General features: G+C 43.6%; 1 protein-coding gene across 1 annotated transcript; it reads left to right on the forward strand.

The window, feature by feature from the left end:
- Nucleotides 1–2973: 2973 nt before the first annotated feature.
- PROK1 (prokineticin 1) lies at nt 2974–15020 on the forward strand. Its single transcript, XM_006266225.3, has 3 exons — nt 2974–3107; nt 8581–8706; nt 10984–15020. The coding sequence occupies exons 1-3, from the start codon at nt 3036–3038 to the stop codon at nt 11101–11103; spliced, it is 318 nt and encodes a 105-aa protein (XP_006266287.1). The 5' UTR covers nt 2974–3035; the 3' UTR covers nt 11104–15020.
- The last annotated feature ends 11936 nt before the right edge of the window (nt 15021–26956 follow it).

The raw sequence follows: 26956 nt of genomic DNA on the forward strand, positions 1-26956 counted from the left end.
TTATGACACCTAAATTTGGGGGCTAAACCTGCATTGGGCAGAGGTGTACTATTGCTGGCAGTATGTAATTCTAGGCAACTTAGAGGCCCTCATTGTGCTTAACTGAACCCATTTCAGGCCAGCAACTTAACCACAAGGAGATCCTCCTTTCCAGTGTGAGTACTGCTGAGATGCTATTGCGCTAGGTGCTGTCCAGGCCAAAACTGTGCCCCTTCCTTTCTGGCTCTCTTGCTAAATGCCAAGACAAAAAAAAGCACTATCCACTGAGGCCCTCTCTAGTTTTCAGCATGAGCAAGCAGTTCAGTGCAGCAGCCCTCCTCTCAGTCTAAGATCTCTCTTCCGGCTATGACAGGGAGGAGGCAATATGTGAAGAGAAACAGGGATCTTTAATTCTTGTTAACACGTAGCAATCCATTTAGGAGACAACTTAATCTTGCAGCCGAAACTACACTGACTGCTATGTTCCAGATATCATCCATAAGCCTCCTTGGCTACTGTGGAGATGACACCTAGCCCTCCTTCCAGTGCAACCAAAGCAATGGGCTAAGAGACAGAAATGACTAAGGAACTGATCTAGCGTATATGAGACTAATCTATCCATTGGAGCTTTTCCTGGTACCTAAACTCCCTCCTCTCAGGGCCAGGACCTCTGTCTTCATGTTATTCCCAGGGAGCACATCCATGGGATCGTGATGGATCCATGGCCATGCAGGGATCAGCCCACCAACCTCAACTCTTTCCAGGATTCGGGCCATAGTGTGTATCACTCAATGCTATTTCCAATAGGTTTCTGATCCATTCCTTTAAATTTTTCTGACACTAAACTTTCTCCTAGGGAACTATATTGCTTGCAAGAAATGGGAAGAGAGAGTAGATGGGAGCAGGCCAGGAGGGGGAAGGGGGACACCTGCAATGTCTGGGAGGGGCAGCAGGGAATATGAAAGGGAAACCGAATAGTTTGCCCTGTCTCCTGAGACAGGAGGCCAATTTTTATTCATGCCATTGTGTGAGTTTTTCAGGGGTCATAAATTAAACAGCAACAATGAACACAACCTGGTTAGGTTCTCGGGAAGAACACAGTAGCTGCATTGATAGAAAAGAAGATGGCCTTCAATAGAAAGTGACCCAAACTCTTGAAATCATTTAGGTATCAAATTTACTTCCAATTAGTCACCACAGTAATGCGTGTATAGATGCCTTACTGCACAGTAACACTGTGGGTGTGGACTGACTTGGGACTAACTTTAGTCCCAAGTCAGCCTACATGCAGTATTAATGCGCTTTAATGCCTGCATGTGTAGATGCCTGCCTATTCCCACTTTCTGCGAAGTAACTCACTGTGCACTGAATTTAAGCCAGTGTAAATGCACGTGTAGACACACCCAATCTGCATTAGAATTAAGGCCACATCTAGATTGTGTGTTATTATAAAGAAGTGATAGCCTTGTACCTAAGGATGCTCAGCTCCCAATGGAAACTGGGCATCTAAGTCTCAGAGGCATCTTTGATAATCACAGCCTCACGCCTCAATAATAATGGTACTTTTTCACCCATAAACTTCAAAGCTTTGCACAGATTAAACTCAATATCATTATTCCTGTGTTGTTCTTATTTTTATTCCAAGGGTGTCCAGAGGCTGCATCTAGGATAGGGCTCCCACTGTGCTACCTAGACTATTCCCCAAAGAACAAGCCCAGAGGGCAGACAATTCGGACAGAGGGGTGGGGAGATAGGGCTGCTCAAGAGTTTTCCAATCTCCATTAGAAAATTCTGTTTCTTCAAATCAAACCTTATTGCAGGAGTAAGGGGGGTGGGGGGAAATGAAACGCAGCATTTCCCTAAGTTGAAAATGTTCTGTTTTAACCTGATTGGAATAGATGGCTACTATTTTCTTTCAATTCCAAAATGTCTTTTCATTTTGAGATTGTAGTTGATGTAAGCAATTATACAATTAAAAGAGGTGCAAGAAGGACACCATTTTTCAATATTACCAAAACAAAGCACCTGACTGGCCCCAAATGATTTGTGACACAAACTTTATTCCCTAAGACGCTGCAATTTTCCTCTTGTTCTGATATGAAACAAAACCATATTTAGAAAAGTTGGAGTTCCCCAGAGGTCAGAAGCTCTATGTTTTGGCCTTCTCTAGCAGAAATACAGTGGAGAAGTCAATCACCCATGGTTTTATAGCAAACTCGGGGCAGACCCGGGATTTAAACACACACCTGTATCCCAGTGCATGGACCTCTGGATCATGCCACGATGCACAAATATGATGTTTCAAAGTAGTTGCTAATTCTGGCTTCTCTCTCTAATTAGCTGGCTACATGCCTTGTTGGAGTAGTGTCCCCACTGTTTTCATGAAATAGTGTCTTAGAAGATACTCCAAATGCAACCAAAGATGCACAAAATATTGTCAAACCTAAATTATGATAATTTCATCATTTAGACCTGTACACCCTACAGTCATACAATTTTCTCTGACTCTCCACCTCATTTCTGACAGACCCACCCTAGCCCTGCTCAACACACACGTTTCTAGAGAGCATTTACCACGCATCCCAAAGTATAATGTTTTGTAGCAGCATTTTGGAGGACCCAAACTTATTCTTTTTTCCTGCCTTGTTTTCATAAAAAGTTGCAAAACCTACATTTTATTCTCAAATCAATCAAGAGGGTTTATAAAATGGTACTTAATAAAATCCAGACTTAAATGTGACTGAAAAAAAACAGGTAATTTGTATGTGTAGATTGACTATCTTCTTGCCATTGTTATTATATATATATATATATATATATATATATTCTTATCATTACAGATTCAGGTCTCATCTCCCTATTCTGAGATCATCAGAAAAAGCATCACATCAGTGATGGAGATTGAATGGGCTGAGGTGTTATATACAGAGCCAGAAGAGGGGGATGCTTTCAGATCTCATCAACAGGGAAGCAAGGAGAGCAGAGGACTTCAGATATTGCAGTGTTACTGTGACACTCCCAAGACAAGGGAGAGTTTATTTATTTTCCCCATCGACATGAAAACGGTCATCCAAATCTTATGCTTCTTCCTCTTAATAACTTTTTACAAATGTGCAGTCATTACTGGGGTAAGTCTCTAACTTTCTTGCTTATATGAGCACGTTTGCAACTTTGTGTTCATTTTGAGAAGGCATAAAATTGCAGGGGGCTAGATTTCAGGGAATCTACCAGTGGTTAAATATTTATTTCAATTGTGCAGGAAAAAAACGGTCCTCCTGACAGTTCAGATAAGAAGACTTCCAGCAACCATTATACTCTGCTTTTTTTTCAATTTTCAAAGCACTTATAACTCAACATCCTTGAAAGTTTTATTAACTAACTCACAAGTTTCTTCCAACATGGAGAGGCAATAAAAAATAATCAAGCCTCAAAGAGAAATGCTTGCATGATTTTAATTTCTCATTTTAATTCTTGCTTTGGAAAATACTTCACTTTCTGCCAGCAGTCTGTGCTGCTCCATGCATCTGAAAGTGAAACTGCCCTCATTGATTGTAAGCACTGCTTAGTTTATGTAGGTTTATAAATAACACTGCCTTTTTTTTTTTTTTACTGCTATATGATTATTTTTTCAGCTAAGCTTATCTAAATTGTTTCCAAAGTGAGGTTGGTCTAGGTCAGTAATTCTCAACCAGGGTGCAGTGGCATTCTGTGGTGCCTTGAGATCCTTTCAAGGGAGCCATGGGGTGCTACACAATGTTAGCACCATTAGGTGTGCAAACATGATTCATAAACCCAATTTGCAAATAGGAATCCATAATGTTAAAAACATTCTGCCCTGTTGTGGTCTTTTTGAGCTCTTTGCAACAGAAAAATTGCTCTATTATTTTTCTGTAGTTAAGAAATGAGTGAAAGCTAAGAGCTGGCAATTTATGAGGGGTGTCTTGAGTCTAAAAAGGTTGAAAACTGCTGGTTTAAGTAGGTAATCTATACCAATTACACACTTTTATAAATAAGCCTAGTTGCTAGATTTGCACGAATAGGCTGTGTTATTATCTATGAGTTGTAAAACCACAGAGCCAAACACATGAACATAAAATCAGTCTGGGGAATTCAGTGTGTCTTTTTTTTTAACACACTGTGCCACAAACTTCTATTTAAATGGCGAAGGTAGGGAGGAAGTGTCAAAAGGTTTCCAGGCTGGGACGAATCGCTGTATCAAACCACATCAACACAAAAGTCAGGGTGTGCTTTAGCCATGTTGGGGGCTGATTGCAGGCAGTACTGAGCCCCCCAAACCCCTGCTGACTTGATGAGGCATTACAGGATCAACACATCTTTTGAGGCAGTGCTTTTTTATTTGCAGAAGGGTGGATAATCAGCTCCTCTGTGGATAAAGTTGTAGCTCCATTGAAGTCAGTGATTTCATGACAGTTTAGACTGCCTGGGAATCTGCCACAGGATCCAAACAGATACCAATCTTTTTTTGGGGGGTTGGGGGGGAAGGATGGGGTCATGCCTACACTAAAACACTAGAGAGATTTACAATTGAGAATCAAATCAGAACTTGAAAAGAAAAAGAGAAAGGCAAAAAAAGGGGGAATCAGTGTCCTCTAGTGACTTTAACTCTTTATTTGCAATGGATGTTTAGACATTCTGCTTATCTGAGACACTTTTCAATTGCTGTTGCATTAAACAGAAGGCAGGACAGTGGAGACCAACTTCCAACAAGGCACAATCTTTAATAAGCAACAGCCTACTTTGTCCGATGCAGGCTGTCACCTCCAAAAGCTTATGTCTCTCCAAAGGAGAGGTGACACCTCTAAGGTATCTCTGAAGTGCCACCGTGCCCTGCTGTCTGCCCGATTTCAGACTAACACGTTTAACTACCTCTCTCTCCTATAGGGCTGAAGTGAACAGTGATTAGTATGCAGGGCAGCCAGTTTTATGTCGAAGTACAGCAGAGTAGTCAGTCTTGAACCTCTTTTAAAACCTTTATGTTAACTTGCTGCTTCACTTGTGTTTGGTCTTGGACGCAGTATGGGTGCCCAGAACTGAGGCTGTGATTCAAATATAAAGAAGGAGATGCACTTTCTCAGGTGAGAAAGAAAAAGTCAGAATTTTTCCTGCAAATAAATGTATAGTATAGGATCTTTATGACAAAGAAACTGGGCAAAAAAGAGACTACTCCAGTCTAAGGAAAGAATGTACAGTATCCCGCACCCCACCACGTATTTTGTGGTTGCTTTTTGGTGAGCCTGTCCTATTCTGACTGGTGGGAATTTTACCACTGGTTTTAAATAGGGTCAAGATCTTCTCAAAAGCATTATATATCTGCGCACTACTGATCGATTCTACTGAAAACAATAGAAACTCCTCAGTCTCTCTCCGAAACATGCATGCAGGGAGTAGTAAATACTCCAGAAGTGGCTGCAATACCGTTCTGTTGGCTTCCCTTTTGTATTCTTCCTTTTCAAGTCCAGTGGCTACTTTTGAATTGATAAAGCCCATACAATGAACGCCTTTCACTTCAGCTCATCCAGTCCTAAATGGTACGTTTCATTTAAAAAAAACCCACTTACCATTACAGTATACTCGAAATCCGGGAAGACTGTTTCTCTGGTACACAAAAGGAGTCTGGTTGACCACGGTGGCCATCATAGAGGACATTCTGGTTTTCTGCTACTCCGTCCTCTGTCCTCTATTGATACGAAACTGGATGCCTTTATGTATTTTCTCTTGAAGAGAAAAATAGAGGACATAAAGGCATCCGGTTTCGTATCAATAGAGGACAGAGGACAACGGGACTGTCCTCTATGATGGCCATCCTAATAAGATGGTATGCAGGGAGGGTGAGGGGCTCAGATTTTAACTATACATTTTGCATTCATTAGTTAACTGAGGGGCAAATCTTTCCTTAGGCAGGTCTCCTCCTGACTGACACCACCTTGTTCAAAATTTTCACTACTCTGAGCCCTGTGATACAGTGGACCCATTCTGTAATACCACAATGAACAATAGTCCAGTGATACTGGCCTTTTGTCATCCAAAGGTAGTGGGGTCAGACTCTGATCTGACTGGGGAACTTCCTACTCATGTCAATGATTATAATTGAGCCAGGATTGTGCACCTATCACTAAAATATCAATCTGCTTAAACTCTTCCTCCATACTTTAAATACCTATTTTAAAAACCAAAACAAATGGTCTGGATGAGATGATAAACACCCATGATTTTACTGCCTGCCATGGGAATGAAGTGGGGTGAGCCTTTAGCAAATCTGAACACAAGGCCTTATGTTTCTTATTAATCATTAAGGCCAGATTTTAAAGGTATTTAGATGCGTAAAGGTGCAGATAGATGCCTCAGGATTTTCCCAGGCATCTAAGCACTTAAAGCCCTTTGAAATCTAAGCAGGGGCACTGCTTAAAGCTCTGTGCTTAAATACCTATGAAATGTGGCTCTTAGTATCTTCACCCCAGATGTGTTCTTGAGCCTTGGTCTCCAATGTAGGATGCACGATGATGAAAAGCGCTACACTGAAAGTGGTGGAGACTCCCTACATACCAGATTCTGATCTCACTTGCACAGGTGTGAGTCAGGACTAAGTCAGATGAAGTCAAGGGCCTGACCCCAGCACAAAGCTGGGTGTCAAATTAGAAGCAAGCCCTGTCATCAGTAAGCGTGGCAGGAACAGCACAGGCATCAGCAAAGCAAAAGGTCCCCAAACTGCCCCAAGCTGTAGGTGAGCAAAGGACAAGAGCATCTTCGCTGCCAAGCTCCACCAGCTTAGGCTGGATATCAAATGCATCCCTGAACGATCCAGCTGGCTTTGCAATTGGTGACCTGCCTAGTGGGGGTGTGTTGCACACTCACTTCCTCAGCCTCTTATATTTAAAAGAAATGTCCTCACTGTTTCCAGCCCTCGAGGGATGAATTCAGAGCCTGGAGTGTCAGGCATGTTATTAATTTGTTTGTCAAGATTCTCCAGCCCAGACAGGGCCATGTTCATGGTGTTACCGACCTCCAATCATTACAAAACATATTATGGTGACTCATGAATGAGCCCCAGACTAGAAAGATCGATAAGCTTTTGAAGGGATCTCATGGCTTATTTACTGAGGAGGCGAGGAATCATTCCCTATTAATATGTGACACAGTACGGATGGAAGGGGCAAGTTCTCAGCTCCTGGCTGTATTAGAAACATACCTGGCATTCAGTGATGTGCTCCTGTAGTCCTGCGCTGGTGTTGTGCCCTTGAAATCAGCACATTTACCCCAGTGTGGCACTGGTGTGATCTCACATTCATAAACTGAAGAAAGTCCTAGGTCTGTTTTTTTTTTTCCTTTTTTTTTTCCTTTGAACAAACGGATGTAGAAAAAAGTCCATGGTTGGAAGTCCTTTTTTTTTTTTTTTTTTTTTTGCATAGATTTTAGGGCACCTGGAAACAATGAAGCTGCCGAGATTGAAGGGCTTTCCACTTGCCACTGTACAACTTTATCAGCTTTATCAGAAATCAGAAGATAATCGGTGGCTATGAATAATGAGTATAGCCATAATTGCACGAGTCATTTTACCATTGGGGAAATCACCTACCACAGCTGTGCTGAGTGAGTCACTTGGGAAGCAGGGTGCTGTCTGTATGCCCTGGGTTATCTTTTAGACCACAATAAGAAACCATCTGGGAACACACTGTCCCGCAGACACAGAGTGATGGGGTAACAGCACTAACACGCGCTACATAAAGTATGCCCAACAGGTGGAAAGGGACCTGTTAGAAGTGGCACCTGAGGATGTATCCATCAGTTGCCCAGCAGTGTAATTTGCATTCTGCGGCTCCATGCAACCGTTGCAACATTTGCATCTTTATGCTTCACCTTCCCTCTCCGTGCCTCAGTTTCCTTACTTGTTAATGCCTGTTTGGGCTTATGAAGTCATGTCTGTAAGATCATGGGTGAATGGCGCCTCCTGATTCTGGGGGAGCACCAGCTGCTGATCACCAACCAGGGAGGGGGTCCTCCAGCGGCCGAAAGATGCTTTGAGGTCTGCTGAAGAGAGGCAATCTGTCTGTCTGTCTATCTATCTATTTCTTTCTCTCTCTCTATCTACTTACATATTGCTTTCATCCAACCCTAGATGACAAATTCTATATAAATACAGGAGATTGTAATCCCCATGAGAACATTTATGTCTAAGAACAATGGAGTCTTGATTCCTTTAATACGAACAAGCGACAATTTTATTATCTTTACAAATCCTCTGGTTTAATGCAGGGCCACTGTGAACTCAGCAGATTTCCTCTGACTCTCTTTCTGCATTGTAATTATGAGCCTTGGGAGCACAAAGACCTTTCCTCCCTGTCCTGACTGTGTCCCAGGTGCTGCTGTGAAACCCTTCTACTAAAAACTTGTTTTTTACTCTCCTCAAAAGCCCTCCTTGACTTATCCTTCAGCACTTGGGTCTTAAAATGTATCTTGTTCCAATTAGGAATTCATGCCCCTGTGTTGTACTCAGGTTGATTTATTTGCCAGTCCCCATGGAAGAGGGAATCCCACCCTCCCTTCAAGAATATAGGTCTGGCTAATTGATGTGCCTCTTCCTAGGCCTGTGAGAAGGACCTGCAGTGTGGGCCTGGGACATGCTGCGCGATCAGCCTGTGGCTTCGAGGACTGAGGATGTGCACTCCCCTGGGACAGGAAGGGGATGAATGCCACCCGTTCAGTCACAAGGTATGGTCGAGCAGCCCGAACCCCTCCAGGCCCTCTCCTAAGCAACAGCCCAAGCTGATTCTTTTCCTGACTGTTGCATCTGTACTGTCCCAGACCAACTTCTCTTGCAAAAGAAAATAGCCCACCCTGTTGTCCTAGACAGAATGATTCACTTGCTAATCAGATTTTATCCTTTGACACGAGGAGAGCCTCCTGAGGCTGGGATCCATTATGCTGTCAAGCAGTGGGCATGTGGCTTGAGTAGGACAGCACTGAGCTGGGATTCGAGAGATCTGGGTTACGGACTCGTCTCTGCAACAGACTTCATGTGTGGCCCGTATTGTGTGATGGCTCTGTGCCTCAGTATCCCCCCTTGAACGGCCCAAGCCCACAGAACCAGAAAGATAATTTCAGTCCTCCACCCAATGTCCTCTAGTACAAGTGCTACAAGCTCTACCTCAAAAGGTAAATAGGCACTTAATACCCATTGCTTTCAAAAGGGAGATTGGTACCTAAGCACCTTTGAGAACCTGGGATCATTAGACTTGCTTAGTCAGGCTCTCAAACAACACTTTAAAACACCAGCCTGTTAAAGCTGCCACTAAATAATTGCCATTGGACTGAGAATGCCACATATCCACCACTAACCCTGTTTAACTGAGCTGGGGGGCTGATCTGTAAGCTCAGTTGGTCTCTTGGCACTTCCGACTGAAGCCTAAATACTCAACCAAGCAGATGTTAAGATAACATCTCTGAACCTTTAAAGCTCTGAAATTCTTGTCCAGCAAGAAACACAAAGGAAGGAGGATTAGTCCAAAGTGACGATTTGCTGCTGTTCCTTTGGCCATGAGTATTTAGCACCAGCCACCGAGGAGGCTGCTAATAGCTACTCCGCTATTGATTTCATGTGGCAGGAGCGAGACTCACTAAATAATACAGTGCTTTCCATCCTGGCTCAAACTGCAGGAGACTGAAGAGTCTCCGAGGGATCAGAATTTCATTTCAGACAAGTCTATGGTGAAACTGTCAAGCTCGGGAAATAAAGATAAATTTCTAGGACTTCAATTTCATTTGGGATTTTGCTGCAAAGCTGGGAGATAAGCAAATACTTGCAACTCAGTTTCCTCTTTTACTGCCAGGAAGGAGAGGAGACAAGGGAAGAAAACAGAGAAGTGAGGAAAGGGAGCTGTACATACACTGAAGAGCTCAGGTCCTTTCCATCATTGCCTGCTCTAATATAAACTCCAGGCACCCCTAATTTAATTCAGTTTTCAGTTGGAATGGATAACGGCTAACCTATTGTTACTGGTACCCAAGTTTGATCCCTTTTGTCACAAGGACCTAATTATGATGCGCTTTATGCATGCTGTAGTTAAGTCTCCTTGGGTGCGTCTACACGAGGTGCTTAATGCGCATTAGATTAATTCAACTGCACATTAGCATGTCATGCAAAAAGCATGCTGATGTGCTAATGTGCAGTAGACTTAGTTTAATGTGCATTGTCTCACAAAAATGTTCATCTGCACTAATGCACAGTAGTGCCAATTACTGTGTATGAAGTTAGCACTTTAATGTGCTGTAAGTATGGTGCACTAATGAACGTGTAGATGTCCCCTGTGAGCAAGGTGGTTTGACTGGAGATAGGAAGGGGAAACCAAGGCACAGGGGTTAGGGCAGAGGTGGGCAAAATGCGGGCTGTGGGCCAGATGTGGCCTGCTAGGCCGTTCTATCTGGCCCATGGGGCCCCTAAAAAAAATTTAGAAAATTAATATCTATCTGCCCTTGGCTGCCTGTCGTGCAGCCCTCGATGGCTTGCCAAAACTCAGTAAGCGGCCCTCTGCCCGAAATAATTGCCCGTCCCTGGGTTAGGGTTACTGATGCTAATTATACAGCAACCACCAAACTGGAAACTTAATGGCAATTTTTTAGGGTGCAGCCCCCACAATGAGGTACAGACACAATGAGCTGTTCTGGGAATCAGGCCACTTCTTTTACTGGCTGAAAGGGTGTTAAGATGAGAGAGAGAAAAGGGGAAAGGGGATGGAGGACTAAAGGAAGGGACAGAGGGAGGATTCCTGAGCAAGGGCCATAGGGACAAGTCTGTAATGCCTTACTCTTGCCTGTGCTGAAGTTCTTTGCTGGGTCAGGATCCAAGTGAAGAACTTGTCCCTTGTTACTGAGCATTGAACCCTCGTGTGACAATATGGAGAAGCTGATGCTGCCCATCTCCGGCTTTCTCTTGGGGCCAGAGTTACAATATTCTGCATGTTTTTCAGTTTCTTCCACTTTCTGTTTTAGATCCCTTTCTTTGGAAAGCGCCAACACCACGCCTGCCCATGCCTTCCAAACTTTATATGCTCCAAGTTCACTGATGGCCGATACCGGTGTTCAATCAACTTCAAGAACATAGACTTTTAACAAACAGGACAGCACCGCCGAGATCTTTGCATCTGGAGAACTGTGCAGCACTTCTCGCAGAAATAAGTAACCTCCCACCTCACCTTCCTTCCTGCCTCTTTTGGTTGTATTGCCTTATACTGACACTATGTATTGTACATCATGATTGTCAAGACAAAATAAGGACAAGGGGGATTTTCAAAGGCACAAACAATTCCTCAGTAGATCCCCAAGCAATTTTACAAGGACATCCCAGAGAGCTTGCACAGAGACCAAGTCATTTGACACAAATCAGTGGGACCTTGCTAAAGCCAGGGATAGAGCCTAGTCCCTCCAGTTAACTAGGTTACACTGCTCCCTGCATGTCTAGGTATGCACCTAACTCCCATTGACTTCTGAGGAACATGGCATCTACCTGCCACTTGTGGCTTTGGAAAGCTCCCCGACGTCTTTCTGCATGTAATATAAGGGACATTGTCACCATATTTTAGACCCCTAATCTATTTTTAGTAGTACAAAGAAGGGATTCAGGATGTAAAAAAAATAGGGTTTGATGTATAATCCTGCCTCATGTTGCTGTGTCTGCTCACAAATAGGCTCCGCTGTTCTTAACTCACCCAGCTCCTAGTTAACAGCTGTTTTTATTCCTGCAGCACCTGAGATGGGAAGCAGAGCCTGCTGTAAGCTGCCATCTGCCTCTCAGCTGCCTCCTGCTGTTCAGTGTTTCACCTCCTAAATGAAGCAGAGCCTTTGGGTGCTGTAGCTGATTGTGCGTCCTTACACCCCAATGCCAGCTGCACCACGCTGCCTGGCCTGTTGCAGAAAGTGTATCCATCCACCTGACTCGTTGAGCACCGGCAGGCAAATTTGACCTGTTGTAGGTCAAGCACAGAGTTATGCTAATGCACCAAAATCAGAAAAATGAAGCTGACAAAACAACCAGCTTATTATTCTCGATGTCTAAATTGTAACGTAGCTTCTGACAGCGATTAGACACATAGTTATTAAAAATCCTGTGTGCAGCCAGTCGGAAAAATTGATAGACTCGTGTTCCATTGGGATACGCATTTCCATGACCGTCAAAATGCTTTGGGAATCAGCCTGATTTCATCAGACTTTCATTTGGGAAGAAATCAGGGGAGGGGGAAATTCTGACAAAATCAAATGTCATTTCCACATTTTATGAAACAAAGCATGGGCATGTTTTTATTCTGGCATGACTTTTGAAGCTAAATTTTGTGTTCAGGGCATCAGAGGTGAAAGGGTCCCCAAGCCCCTGCACAGATGCTACTTCTGAACCCATAACTACATACCTATCCAGCCCTGCTTCATTTTGCAGTTTCTATAGCTTTCTATAGCAAATTGTTCCACTGCCCTGCTGTTCTGACAGCAAGGAAGTTCTCCCTGACATTTAAACCGAATCTGCCTTATTGCAGGTTAAACCCGCTGCTTCGTGTCCAGCTCTGCATGGCAGGGGAAAACTGTTGTGCTCTCTCATCTCTATGGGAGCCTTTCCGATACTTGAAAAGGGCTATTGTATGTCCCCGCTTTATCCCCTTTCCTCCAAATTAAAAACACTTAGCACTCTCATTCATTCCCTGTATAGCTTGCATCCCACACCCTTTATCATCCATGTTACAGGCCTCTCCAGGCTCTCTCTATTCTTCTCAACAGAGACCAAACCTGCACACAGTACTTTAGCTGATGCCTGACCGGTGTCATCTGCCAATTTGATTAGAAAGCTCTTTATCCTGGTCACCATATCCTTAATAAAAAGGTTAACCAGCACTGGACCCTCGGTGGACCCCTGTGAAACTCCATGTGAAACCTCCTGCCAATTGGACATTGATCCACTTAAACTTGATCTCAGCTTGTGGTTATGCCACCAATTGTGCGTCCACCCCTTCAAAAATTCTGTCTCGCCCACACGTCTCCATTTAATTAGGACGCTGTCACATGGGACTGTCTTGAAAGCCTTCACGTCCAAGAATAGTATGCCCCTTCATCCACCAGACTAATTCTCTTGTCAAAGGATATCAATTTGGTTTGGCATGATTTGTTTTTTAAAAATCCACATTGGCAGCTAGTGATCACCCCTTCCTCCTCCAGCTGTTTATGAATGGATCGTTTTATCATTTGCTTCAGTAACCTCCAAGGTATAGAAGGCAGGCTGACAGGTTCATAATTCTCTGGGTCTTCTTTTTCTCTGTCAGTCCGTGCCTTATCATCGGGGATCTTGCCTGCCATCCGTGACTTTGCAAATATTATTGCCAGTCGCTCAGAGATTTTTTAACCAGCTCCTCTAGTACCTTGGGATGAATTTCTCCTGGCCCTGCCAACTTCAATGCATTCAAATTTATCACAAGCTTTCTGTAAGGCAAAGTTAGAAAGAAATATGAACACTTGAAATGGATCACTTTGATCCATCTAAAGCAGATCACTGGATCTCTTTGATCCATCACTTTGGGCATGTCTACATGTTGCCCTATGGCAATGTTGTTACTGCGCTGTGCTTTAGTACTTCCTTTTGGACTCTGATACACGAGACCCAGCGGTGCTTTAATTAGAGCAGCTCTTGGAGCCAGTCTAATTAAAGTGCTGCCCTCTCCTCCTCCAGAGCAGGCGTAAAAGTGCCTGCAGTGGGTGTGTCTACACATGCATTAATGCTCTTTTGTTAATGCACATTAAATCTAGTACCTCCATTGTGAGGGACCAGGAAAATGCGCATTAGCCTGTCTTAATGCTCATTAACTAAAGAGAATGGTTTTTAAGTGACACTTAATGTGCATTAGCTTATTTAAATGTGCATTAACTAAATGGCATGGTTTTTAAATGACGTGTTAATGTGCATTAAAATAGGCTAATGAGCATTAAAGCACATGTCTAAGTGTGTCAAGTATTGTGTCTGAGCCTTAGATCCCCTATCATTACAATATCATGGGCAGATCTTATATTTGTCTGTCAAGCTTGTTCCAAAAAGAAAGCAAGATATTAAACATAATGGGTTTTATGTGTGTGATAAAAATTACCTTTTGGAAAAAGATCTCAGCTTGGGAAACTTCCTCCATGTTCCCTTTTCAAAGAAGCTGTTCAAAAGATTTAAAAGATCTTTTCAAAGGTTGGATCTTAACTTCTGCTTCAAGAAAACAAACTGAAGTGTGTAGTAGTGTCCTGAGTTTAATTGTAGCAGTTCTTGCAAAATGTATGCTTTTCTTTATTCAGAAAGCACGAGTGCTAAAATGCAAATATTGCTTTTGAAATTCACAGACACATTTGTTCACTGGAAATTAAAATTCTACTTGTATGTGACTGATAATTAGTAATATGTATGTGAGAAAATTGGACACATGACTGTATTATTGTAAGTGTACTTAATTGTAAGGGGATTTTTTTTTTTTGCATTTCATTTTTTATGGAGTATAGCTCAACACTATATTATATTCCAGTAACAACCCAAGGACTCAGCTGATACCAGGGTTTCACAGAAGAGGACACTGGCCTGGCTGCCTATAATGTAGAATTAGGGTTAGGTGAAGTCCTCTGCTCCTGCCCCCATCTATTTTTTTCCCCAGTGAAAACTGCAGATTTCTTACTCAAAGTTTCTGCATGAATTTCACTACCAAACTTCAAGTTGGCCAATTTTGCGACTTTGGGATCAAATATTGGTATTTTGGGGGTGAAATGACACTAAAGCCCAAAGGAAAGCTGGAGATATTTTTTTAAACTATACACTTAAACTAGATCCATAATGAATTTCTAAAGGCTGGATTTCCCAAAACATTTTAATAAAGCTTTTCATTCTCAACTGGGACATTTTTTCCCCTGCACAATTAGTAATACCTTAAACTCCTCTCCCCCCAGCAAAAAGCACCCCCAAAAACACATCCTTGTCCCATTCTATTTATATTCTAAAAAAAAAAACAAAGACAAGAGGTGGGGAAAAGTATTTCTGGTTTATCTACAGCATCAGTTGAGGGGCTAAGACAGGGTGGGCAAAAGATAGGCTGCGGGCCAGATGTAGCCCGCCTGCTGAATGTACCCAGGCTGCAGGTGGGTGGCTGCAAAGCCATGGGATCCAGCCCACGGGGAGCCGGTAGCTCCAGCTGCTGCTGGGTGGGCAGGCACGTCCTGGCCCAATCCACAGCTTACACCAGCTTCTGGCGCATGCCTGCTGCATCCAGCTGGGCAGGTGGGCATGTCTCAGCTGCAGCTGCAACTTATACCAGCCCCTGCTATGTGTGCCAGAAGCAGCACTGGCCAGGTGCTGGCATCAGCTATGAATACTGCTGGCAAGTTCCCAGTGGGGATCAGGGCAACTGCCCAGGACTGCAGCTGATGCACTGATGCAGCAGCAGCAGCTGTGGACCCAGACAAACCCCTCAATCTCCACTCAGGACCCGACCCAGCCCATGACAGCTCTGCAGAACTCCCCATGTGGCCCCCAGGCCCAAATAATTGCCCACCCCTGGGCTAAGCTGTTGATTTTCTAAGCCCTGTTTTGCAGACTACACATAATGGGTGTTACACCAGGTGAGTGAGCTAATGATGTTGTTTCTTATGTTACTTTTCCATGTAAGCCTAGTTCATTGTTGGAACAAAATAAAGTATTACCGGCATGACTCCCTTCATGAATTGTGCATAGGGTTTGAACTGGAGATCATCATCTGAGCTAAAGAAACAACATAAGTAGCCAGTAGTAGTAAAACTATTATCCACAGCCACAGAGTTGGGACATGGCATTTTCAAGGCTAAATTCCTTGCTGATTTAAATGGATGCAACCTCATCAACTTTACTGACTACTCCAGCAGCAAATTTAAAGCAGAAATAATTCAGACTGGGAGCGTCTACACAAGATGCTTTGCTGCGCAGTAAAGTGTCACCGTCTACAAGTACGCAGAACTTGCTGCACATTAAATTAGTCTAATGAGCTGTTTGCTAGTACCAACACATACAGGTACTAGATAAATGGCTCATCAGCTAATGCCCCATAGACGTGTAGATGTGGACTGGCAATTTGCTGCTAGCCAGCCCAGGCAGAAGGGGGCCTGCTGGAGAGAGCTGTGCCAGCTGAAGGGGCAGCTGTCTCATGGCCACATGGGGATCAGGACAGGTCCCAATCCCCACATGGGCAGGATAGCTGTGTCAGCTGCAAAGACATCTGTCTTCCCACCACATAGGGTTTGAAATGGGTCCTGATCTCCACATGGCTGGGATACAGCTGCTCCTGCAGCCAACACAGCTCTCCGCACCCAGAGGGGATTGCAACCAGCCCCCATGCCCCTTGCCAGCTGCTGGAGCTGGCACCTAGGGGAGCCTGGAGCTCGCCCTGGCTGCAGCAGTGGGGGGCAGAGCAGGGAAGGAGCAGCCCTGGACTTAGGAACACAATTTGCTCCTGATAGGGGCGCACATGTAGATGTGCACCTGGGCGTGCAGTAATGAGACTGAATTTTCTGTGCAGAAAATTAAGGCACAATAACTGCATGTGTAGACACATTCACTGAGTGCCACACTATGGGAGAGCAGTAACAAGTAAAGGTGGCTTAGAAGAGAACACAGGGCAGATACTTTTTTGTGTAAAAAGCGTAGTATTATGGAGAACAAAATGGTCACTGTCTCTACTCCTGGTAGAGTTCGAAAACTTGAGCGCACAGTCCGGGAAAGTACATAGCGCAGCTACACAAACACACACTGCACATATTTCAAGTCTTCAGTTACACTAAGAGGATGGTTGCACCCCGCTAGGCCTTGGCATACACTATTAGTTTCACTTTTTCCCTGCAGAAAATGTTGGATGATAAATAATCATTAGCCTTGAGTTTTTACAGGAAGTTTGGAAATGAAACCTGAGAACTAGGGTAGCCGTCACAGAGGACAGTCTGGTTGCCTTCTGTCCTCTATTCATACAAAAGTGGACAAGTTTACGTCTTCTATTTGGCCATCATAGAGGACAGTCCAGTTGTCCTCTGTTCTCTATTGATACAAAACCGGACGCCTTTATGTCCCTTATTTTTCTCTGCAACAACCTATAGGCAAGAGAAAAATAGAGGACGTAAAGGCATCTGGTTTCATATCAACAGAGGAGAGAGGACAACTGGACTGTCCTCTATGATGGCCACCCTACCAAGAACTGCTCTTGAATTCAAAAACATGCTGTTTGTGTATCGTTTTGGGAAAACTGAGAAGTGCAGGTTTGAAATGAAATAAAACATTGTTTCATTTCACTTTGTGAAATCTCAGATCAGAAAATAATGTTGGAAACAACACTGTTCTCCTATGAAAAAAATTTGTTGTGGTTGGACCAATATTTTTAGGTCATAAAATATTGAGCAGCTCTACTTGATTTCTGTATTAGATATTCCTGCAGTCTTTAGTCAGTACCAGGATTTGGTGACAGGACAGGTTATCCCAGAATGACTATTTTAGATTTCAGATGGACTGTGTGGAAGTTCTTATTAATCTAAACTGATTAGGAACAAGGCGCCCTGCTGGGTCAGAAATACCTAAACCAATTTAATTTGACAACCCACCTTATTCTACAGTCATGCATAGACAAGCCCTGTCAAGTCAGCCTTGTTTCACTTTCTAAAAATGCTTCTTGTTTCATTTGCCTCCTAGCGGAGAAAGTGTGTTATTCTTCAGCTGTTTTAAACGGTAGCACTAGGAGACTATTCTATTACATAAGTCTCATTTTTTAATATGACTATCATTGCAGGCATAAAAACCTGAATAATATATCTGGACACCCAAGGCTGAATTAAATCTGCATAAACCCGTAGACAAACTAGCACATGAACGCAGGCATAGATTTACATAAGAACTGGAAAAAAACAACCTATTAGAGAGAAAATTAACTAGGTACTCATCAAGAATTAACTTAAAGGTCTCTAGCAATTTGGATGCCAGCTTCTGTTTTAGAAATATGTAATATGAATTCATATTTTTAAAAAGGCCTGATAGATTCCATCCCCATGAGAAACCCAATACAAAAGAGCTATTTTCTGAGTCAAATTATATAAACTTGAGTTATCTTTTTAAAGTGTGTTTGTTTCAAGTAAATCAGTTCCAGGTGATAGCCTCCTAGGGCTGAAAACATGTTTTATTTCAGTACATCATGGGACATGGTTTTTCAAAGGAAGAATATTTCCCTCTTCTATCAACAATGACTGGACCTAAAACATTTTTTCTCTGTCCTGTTTTCTTTATGTGATCTCCTGATTCTGTGCTTGCATGGACTGCTTTGAGGTTAAGGGAGCCAAATTAATACAGAGGTTTTCAGCCTGTGGTGCATGGACCCCTGGGGGTCCACAGACTATGCCTAATGGGTCTGCAAAAGATGACTCTGATCAATCAACAGTATGTGAATGCTCACTTATCATTCAAAAGGGTCTGCACTTTCATTCAAAATTTTTTAGGGTTCAACAAATGTTGAAAACCACTGATCTAATGTGTAGAGGAGCATGCACTTGTAGAAGAAAAAGCACTATATACATATAAAAAAAAAAAGAGTTCATATGTGATGTTCACTTCTAATCAAGAGACCATAATCCCAGGATACATGTTCAGTAGGACTGTGTGAAACGGCACTGTTTCGTTTTGCCTTGAGTTTCATTTTGAGTTGAAATAGCTGGTCCGTTCCTTTCCGTTCTGTTCCATCGAAACAGAAAGGCTGTTTTGACTCTGTTTCGAGTTTTGCTGGGGATGGGAAGTGAGCCCAGCTGGGCTCACTTCCCATCCCCAGCGCTAGATCGCACCAGGGATGGGAAAGCAGCCCAGCTGGGCTGCCTTCTGTTCCCTACCAGATCTTGCACTGGGGGTGGGAAATCAGCCCAGCTGAACTGACTCCCCATCCCCAGCCTATGGTCGAAACATTTCGACTTTCAAAACATTTCGACCAGCCTTATTTTGTTTCGAGGCTATTTCGAGGGCCTTTTGTTTTGTTTCAATGTTGCTGTTTTGAAATGAAACGGCCAGCGAAATTTCACACAGCCCTAATGTTCAGTTAGTGAAAATCATTGCAGCCCCAGTGATATCACTACAGAAATGTCAGTTTAGTTTATGCCAGCTGAAGAAACGGGTGTCAGTCTCTGTTCTGTCTTCATTTCTTGGCTGTTTGAGCTGTGACTGCGTGTGAGGGGAGGTTAGTTACTAGTTAGTATCAGCTCTGGTGGTGATTTTGGGAAGCCAGGACTGGGATTGCCACCTTCCATGCAGACCTTGAAATCGCAGCTAACAGCTATGGGTCCCAGAACCTCTAAGGGTGCTTGTAGACGTGCGGTGGGGCTGCTTCAACGTGCTGCAATTACAGCGTGTCAGAGCAGACCCAATTAATCAAGTCTGCTGGAGTGTGGTAATAATAACTGTGCTCCAGCCAGCCTTCACATCTTGTCTAATAGCATCCTTGCACTTCAAAAGGGTGGCGGCAGTGCTTGAACTAAAGTTCATCCAACAAGCTTTCATTCCAGCACCCCCACTGCCATTTTGAAGCACGGGGAGGCTAATACACGAGATGCTGAGGTGCTTTAATTAGAGCGGGTCTCTAATTAAAGCACCCCTCCTTTCCCACCCCCGGAGCACATGTAAAAGTGCCCTAAGGTATTTAAACACTTTAGTAGGAAACTAATAGGAGTTAGGTGCCTGAATACCTGTGATATGGGCCCCTGTCACTATTAAATGGGTCTGAATCAGTCTGAAGAGCTAAGAGACCATGTCTCATTTTGCTATTTCTTCTATGAGACCGCCACAATTACTCTTCCAGTTTTATTTTTTGCTCCGCCTTGTTCTATAGACCATAGGTCAGAATGCAATGTAATGGACTCACGAGATCTAAAGGGCCTGGTGTGGACACCTCTCCAGGAAAAAGCCTAAAGGGCAACAAATTTAGGATTCTTTTCGCTCAAGAAGGAACTGAATTGCAGAAGTCAGCATTATCTTCCATGAATGCCCAGGAAGTCAATATTCAAACCGCTGCAGGTTTTAAAAATACCAATTGACTCCTTGAAACTGGACAAACTTTCAAAGCACAAAGAAGGGTGCTTTGTACCCAAAAGCTTGCCAGACATCTCTCCCAACTATACAGCTGTTTAATAAAAGATATTCCCAAATTGATCAACCAACCACAAAAAAAACCCACCAACCAAAACCCAAACCCCTGACTTTAGTACATTTTCTGAATTATCTCAGCTACAACAACACTCCAACTACTCTAACCCTTTGAAATGCACTTGGAAGTAAATGAGAAGCCTGATGGATAACTGGTATCATATGCTTCCCCACTTCACAGTCTGCTGAAACCATGTCCACATGATAAGTTTATTATCTCCAGTAGCAGCATCCTCAAGCTGGCTGTGCTTCTCCAGGAAGATTTTTTTGAGACCAAAAAACCAGAAGCAGTCTGTGTGGTGCCATGGACAGGTTAATTAGCTTGGAGTCAGCTAATTGGCCCTGCAACTCAGTAGTGCTAATTAAAACATGCAAAAGTCTGCATAGATGCAACTATATTGCAATCCATGTCAGAGGCAGTCCTTCCAGAGCAGCACAGAAAGCTTGAGGACACTAAGTTTACCATGTAGATACAACCCTATTTATTGGAAGTCATGCTCTACTTTAGCTGTTGCCCATAAGCAGCTTTCAAAGGTAGATTCAGACTTGTGCAAAGGGCCTTGGTGGTCTACAGGGTGGTCGTGACCACAGCAGGGAGTGCTAGAAGAATTACAGCCTTCCAAAACATGACGGAAGGAGTTCACAACACAATGCCATGATCCAGTTTGTGGTTCAGAAGTCTAACTGTGACAAGTTGCAAATCAGATAAAGCCTCCAGCCTCATACATATGGAAAGAGGTTCTCCTTGGTCACCACTGATCCATGTTTCCCGGGACTTGGGGCTCATTCAGGGATCCAGGTGCACCTACAGTTTGTGGTCTTTACTGACATCCACTTAGAAAGGTGGGATAGACCCCATCTCTGCTATGCTGTCTAAACCAGAGGTTCCCAAACTTTTTCTTATTGCTTACCCGCTTCCAGATTTACCAGCTGCCCACATACCCCTACCAGCATACGTTTTATATTTTGACTCCTTAAATGCCCATTATTATTATAATGAAAATAAAATCTGCCATTACACACTTTCTCTCACGTACCCCCCAGAGATGTCTTGCTTACCCCCAAAGGGTATGCGTACCATAGTTTGGGAGTTCCTGGCCTAGACCTTTCCTCAAACCTACAATTATCAATCTTTGCTGTGTTCAGGCTAATCTTTCACCAGCCAGGATCTGTGGGGAAGTTAACAGGACCTCATAGTCAATGATATCAAAGGCTGATTAAGCTAGAACTTAATCACATTGTTTGCTGAAAGGCCAAGCACTCTCTCTACCTAATAGCTCTCCTGCACCTGTGTATCATTTGCTGTTTAATGTTCTCATTCCAAGGTGAAACACATCATTGCAATATGCCAGAAAAGGTGTCCTGATTTCAAAGCTCTCAAACAAAGACCTAGATTGGCAGCTGGAAGTGCTGCTATCACACTATATATAGATCAGGGGTCCGCACAGTTTTTGGGCCGAGTGCCAAAACCCCACTCAAACCTTGACTTGAAAAATGTTGCCATGCCAGGAACGGATGGGGGGAGAGAGGTGAGGAGCCCCATCCTTGTTGTGGCAGTGCTGTCATGTGCCCACACATGCAGCCATGGCTGGCATCAAGCCAGGCCCAGGGCTCCAGACCCCAATGTAGCAGCTTGCAGCCTCACGACTGCCTGCTGTGAGCAGCCCAGGCTCTGGGCAGGCCCTTGCCACCTGCCATGAAGACCAGGCTGCTTGCAGCAGAGCTTGCAGCCTCCCTGATGCCTGCCGCAAGCAGCCTGGGCTCCATGGCTAGTGGCAGGGGGCTGCCCAGGGTCAGGTCCCGCTATGGCATGTCGTGCAAAATGGTTTTATGTGCCATGGTCTGGCATGCATGCCAGGGGTTGCTGATCCTTGATATAGATGTTCTAGTCATTACAAAAGATTGCGTGTGTGATACACAAAAAAAGCACAAGTTAAATTAGCCATGGCATGGCCTCACAAATGCAGCTGATTCACTGCTGGGCACTGAGAGAGCCAGCAACTCTAGCGGCCAGTCAAAAAGAGTCATTTAGCAAGAGACAAATGCCGCATGCCTTCCTTTTGTTCATTAGGGTTCAGACTTAACTGGGGACGTTCTTCAGCCTATCAGGCCCCAGTCTCCCAAAGACCAAGTTAACTAGAAATGTGCCAGCCAATATTCACTGCTACGTGAGGAACAAGTGCTAATCTCTATCGAGGAAATAAAAAGGGTATTTTCAGAGGGCATACAAATGATTACTATAGAGTAATTCACCCAGTTCGTTATACTACAATACCATATTGTCTTGCATACCGTGCCTCCAAATAAGACGCGCACCTTGTTTTTTGGAAGCAGAATGAAGAAAAAAAAAGTTTTCCCCAGAGTCGTGACCAAAAAGGGGGGGAGCCCGCTTTCCAGCTCACTTCCCCTTCTCTTTCCTGCTCAGACAAAACTAGACTTACCCCTCTCAGCTGCTGCTCAGTTTCGAGAAGTTTGTGACCGCTCACCCGAAACCGGCTGCCAAAATGGGAAAGCTGTGAGAGGGCTACCTCTAGTGAACTCTGTCCCTGCTGCTTGCTGCCTGGAAGAGAAACGAAAGAAGCAGCGGCCATGGCATTTTTCTCCATGCTTCTTTTCCAGCGCAGAAAATCAGCTTCCCTGCTTCGAAGGGCCAGTTTTAGGGGAAAGGTGCATGTGGTATGCAAGTGAATACAGTAAATGAACTCTGATGTGAGAAGCAGACGTATGACTTCCAGCCGAGATACCTGAAGTAGGTGTTCTTAGTGTCTAGCAAGGAGCCAGTCTGCATTGAGGAAATGGCTAACCCAGGGTAACACTGCCGAGGCGAGCAGACACACGATGATCAGTCTACCAGAGTAATTTCCACAAGTACATAGGTACTGCTCAATTTACAAGGAGTAACATTACATCAGAATGGAGTGACTGACACCAGTAAAATGCTGGACATTGGGTGTCTGTTGCTCTAACCCCAAAGTAAGCCAAATTAGTACACATGCATTTCTATACTCTCTGTCCCATAGGTCACTCAATGCCAACAGTTGATAGAGATTTGCATCTCAAACTACAGTTTTTGCAGCATAACAATATAAGAGTTTCAGCCCCTTGATTACTGTGAAGTGACAAGTGATATATATATATAGTATATGCAATATAGTACCAAATATGAGACACTGCTTGACCACTGAGTTTTTACATATACTAGCTAAGCAGGCACCCTGCTGTGGGAAAACAGCCTCACAATCACCTCCGCTCTTATAGCTCGCATACCTGCAGCTCAAACCTCTCCAGCTCCTATCCTACCTTGCAGTCCTCTGTGCTGTAAAATGGAAACAGATTGACATCTGCGCCTCCTCCTGACTTTGGAAATGCTACAGAAAATTTGCTGAGCTCTTTTTAGGGCTGTTGGGTAAAGGCGGCAGCTCCAGCTGAGAAGCAAGGGGACAGCTACAGGCAGTAGAAACCTGGGAAAAGTCTCAGATGTGCTTTTGGGTTGGGATGCTGGCTGAAAGAAGTTGGCATTTGTGAGGAAAAGAGCTGTCTTCTCTTCCCTGATTCCTCCTGCTATGGTCAGGAAAACAGGACTTTATAGATTTCTTATAAATATGTAAGATTACATCAAAGAAATACCACCATTCTCTCTTCCTACCTGGAATGACTTGCAAGAACCCAAATCTGAGCTATTTGCTTGAGTCAGAAGGGAGAGCAGTATTTGCCCAGTCTTTGTCTCTCCAACACAAGACTACAGTTCTTATCTGGGGTTCTGGTTAAATATACCTTGGGTACGACAAACTAGGATCCTTGAATTTTTGCCCAGATTATATCAAGTAGTATCTAAGAATTATATTATTAATGGCTTTTATAAGCCAGTTAGATAAGCTATCAAGATGGAATTTAACTGAACCATTAAAAGATTTTATTTTATATTATGTTTCTATGGCAGGAGCGTTCAGGTCCTGGGACCTCATTGTTCTGAACAAATTGCTGGTGTGTACAGATCCTGTGCAAGGGAGGACCTGGTACACACATTACCATAACATAAAAGTGGGTGCAGCTTACAATAGACCAGCTATTCCTCGGTGACTGGCCATATGCCTGGTCTTCCCACACAGTAAATAAAAGTATACCCACAGAGGTTTAGGCCTCAATGAATTAAGGCTAGAGATGTCACCGATGAGCTTTCATACTCTAATAGCACACGCAAGAGGAGTTACCACAGAACAGCAGATATGCAGTAGAGCCTTGCCTCCTTTCACTTCATAGAAACTTGTTCTGCAGGCCAACGCTTGACTTCCTCTCCATTTAACTCCAACTTAAGCCCATATCTGAGAGCTTGTCTGGAAAATGCATTCCCCCTACCTACTCCTGTACCTGTGGTTTCTTGTCTTGGGGTTGGACCAGATGACCCTGGAGATCCCTTCCCACCCTGATAGTCTATGATTCATTGGTAGAATTGGGACCATATTTATGCTCTAGGTGCTTACAGCCCATGCAATATAAAGGAGTTCTGGTTACAGACTAGAGCTTTGATGTGCTCCTGAAATACAAAGAAATGATTATCAAGATGGTCCCATTGCTACTGCATCTGAGTTGCTGAAAGTCATCTGACCCCAGTATTCGTTCCTGCCCAAGGCAGGGGATCAGACTCAATGATCTGTTCAGGTCCCTTCTGACCCTAGCATCTATGAATCTATGTTTTTGGTCTATGCTTTTGCCATTAATATTAGAAGTTCAATTGTTTTGCTTTATTATTCAGTATAAGACAGCTGGGTGTCATACAGGCCTACATTTTTAGTTACTCCAGCAGTGCCAAACTCTTGTAAAAGAGGGCATGTTGGAGGACCTGGCTAACTCTATGCTGGTTTGTCTCATATCACACCTGGGCAAAAGAATGGAAAGACTCATGGGACTCAATTAATGACAAGGTAAGAGTATAATTCAAGTCATTCAATGTGGTTCTGTGGAAACTAGGATTTGTCAAATGAGCTGATTTTGTTCTTTGATATAATTACAAGTTTGTTTGATAAAGATAATTGTGTACCTTTAATAGACTATTGCATGTCATTTGAGTTAGTACCATGTGACATTTCAAATACACAAGAGATGCTGCGCAGTATTAATAAAGCACCAGTTGGAAGACGAACTGGCTATCAGATGTCAAGATCAGAAGCATTCACCAATGGGTAGTGATCATTAAATAGGCATGTTTCTAGTGAGGTTCTTCAAGTATTAGGTGTCACACTATTCAGCCATTTAGAAAAAAATACACTACTGATAAATTTTGCAGATGATACAGAATTTGGCAGAATGATAAATAATGATGAAGCCAGAACAGTGCCACAGAGCAAGTTGCATAGCTTGGTAAACTGGACCCATTCAAACACAATGTTCGGTGATCTGTTGAGCTCCCTTCTGACCCTAGCATCTATGAAAAAATGTGTTTGAATATAACCAGATGCAAAAGTACAGATCTAGGAATACAGAAATGCAGGCCACTCGGACAAAGTGAGGATTATACCATAGAAACCATGACTGGTAATAATCTACGGGTCAGAGTGAACGAGCACCCCCACCTGACCTTCTAGTACCATGCTGCGGCAAAAGAACTAAGGTGATCCTCTGGTGCAGTGGAGACCAACTTTTTTGGCAGGCATGCCACAAATTAGCCCCATACCCTCCCTGGGTGCCACTCCAATCCCCTTCCCTGAGCGTCTACTGTTGAGAAAGGAAATGGAAAAGTTGGAAAGGGTACGTATAAAAGCCACAAGGATGACCTGAGGGCTGGAGGAATGCCTCATAGTGAGCGGCCTTCAAGCTCCATCTAGTTAGTCAATCAAAAAAAGATTGTGAGGTTACAGAACTGACGTTCCTTGATGAGGGAAAACATACTGTGCAGTAAAAGGATTTGGGGACCTGGGATCAGTGAGCTTGTTAAAGCAACTCAAAAAGAGTGACTTGAGGACAATCCTTGATATGCTCCTTCCCGTCAGTCTTTGTAGATGCTGGAGCAGGTTGCAAAGTAGCTGGGACCAGCTGCTAATTTGGCATAAATGAGTCTTTCGGCCTCTGTCTCAAACATGTTTAGCACATACTGAGCACTACTAGCTTGGCTCTGTTGGCTTAGAAATGGTATTTAAAGGCTTTTTTGGGGGGGAATTTGCTTATAGGTATATGCATTAGAATGGTTGAGGTTGGGCGGTAGGGGTTAATTGATTTTTAAGTCTAGGTCACAGATATCTCCCTCTTCCTTCCCCACCCCATCCTGGGTCCCTCCCCATTTCTCTCCATCCTTCTCCCTGAGAATATATAGCATAGCTTGATTGCTTGTACTGGTTCTTTTCTGTTATCACTGTGCATCGACAACTTTGCTTTTTATCGAATGGAAAGGTCGCAGTCAGTCTCCCCCGGAACAAGTTATCTGGATCCTAAATCCAGAGCAAAGAGGCTCCATGGCCTCATTGCTGAGGTTGGAGGTGTGCAGAACAGGAACAAGAGGGCAGGACATAAATTGCACCTCCACTCCTAGGTAGAGCAGAGGAGGTGCAGACCAACCCTCTGTCTGCAGGTTATTTTCCAAGCTTACAGACATTCACTGACTCTCTGGGTAGAGGTCTTAGTGCAACCATGCTCCTCTTCTCATGTCTCAGGTCCTGTAATAGCTTTAAGTTCCCTTTCATCTCTCTTTTCAGCTTTTCAACAAGCCATCTCCTCAAAGCTAGGAGCCTGACTATGATATTTGAGTGTTTGGGGGATCTCTTTATCTGAGTCTGTGTTTTC

Source organism: Alligator mississippiensis, chromosome 14, assembly GCF_030867095.1.
Source record: "Alligator mississippiensis isolate rAllMis1 chromosome 14, rAllMis1, whole genome shotgun sequence".
NCBI classification, from domain to species: domain Eukaryota; kingdom Metazoa; phylum Chordata; order Crocodylia; family Alligatoridae; genus Alligator; species Alligator mississippiensis.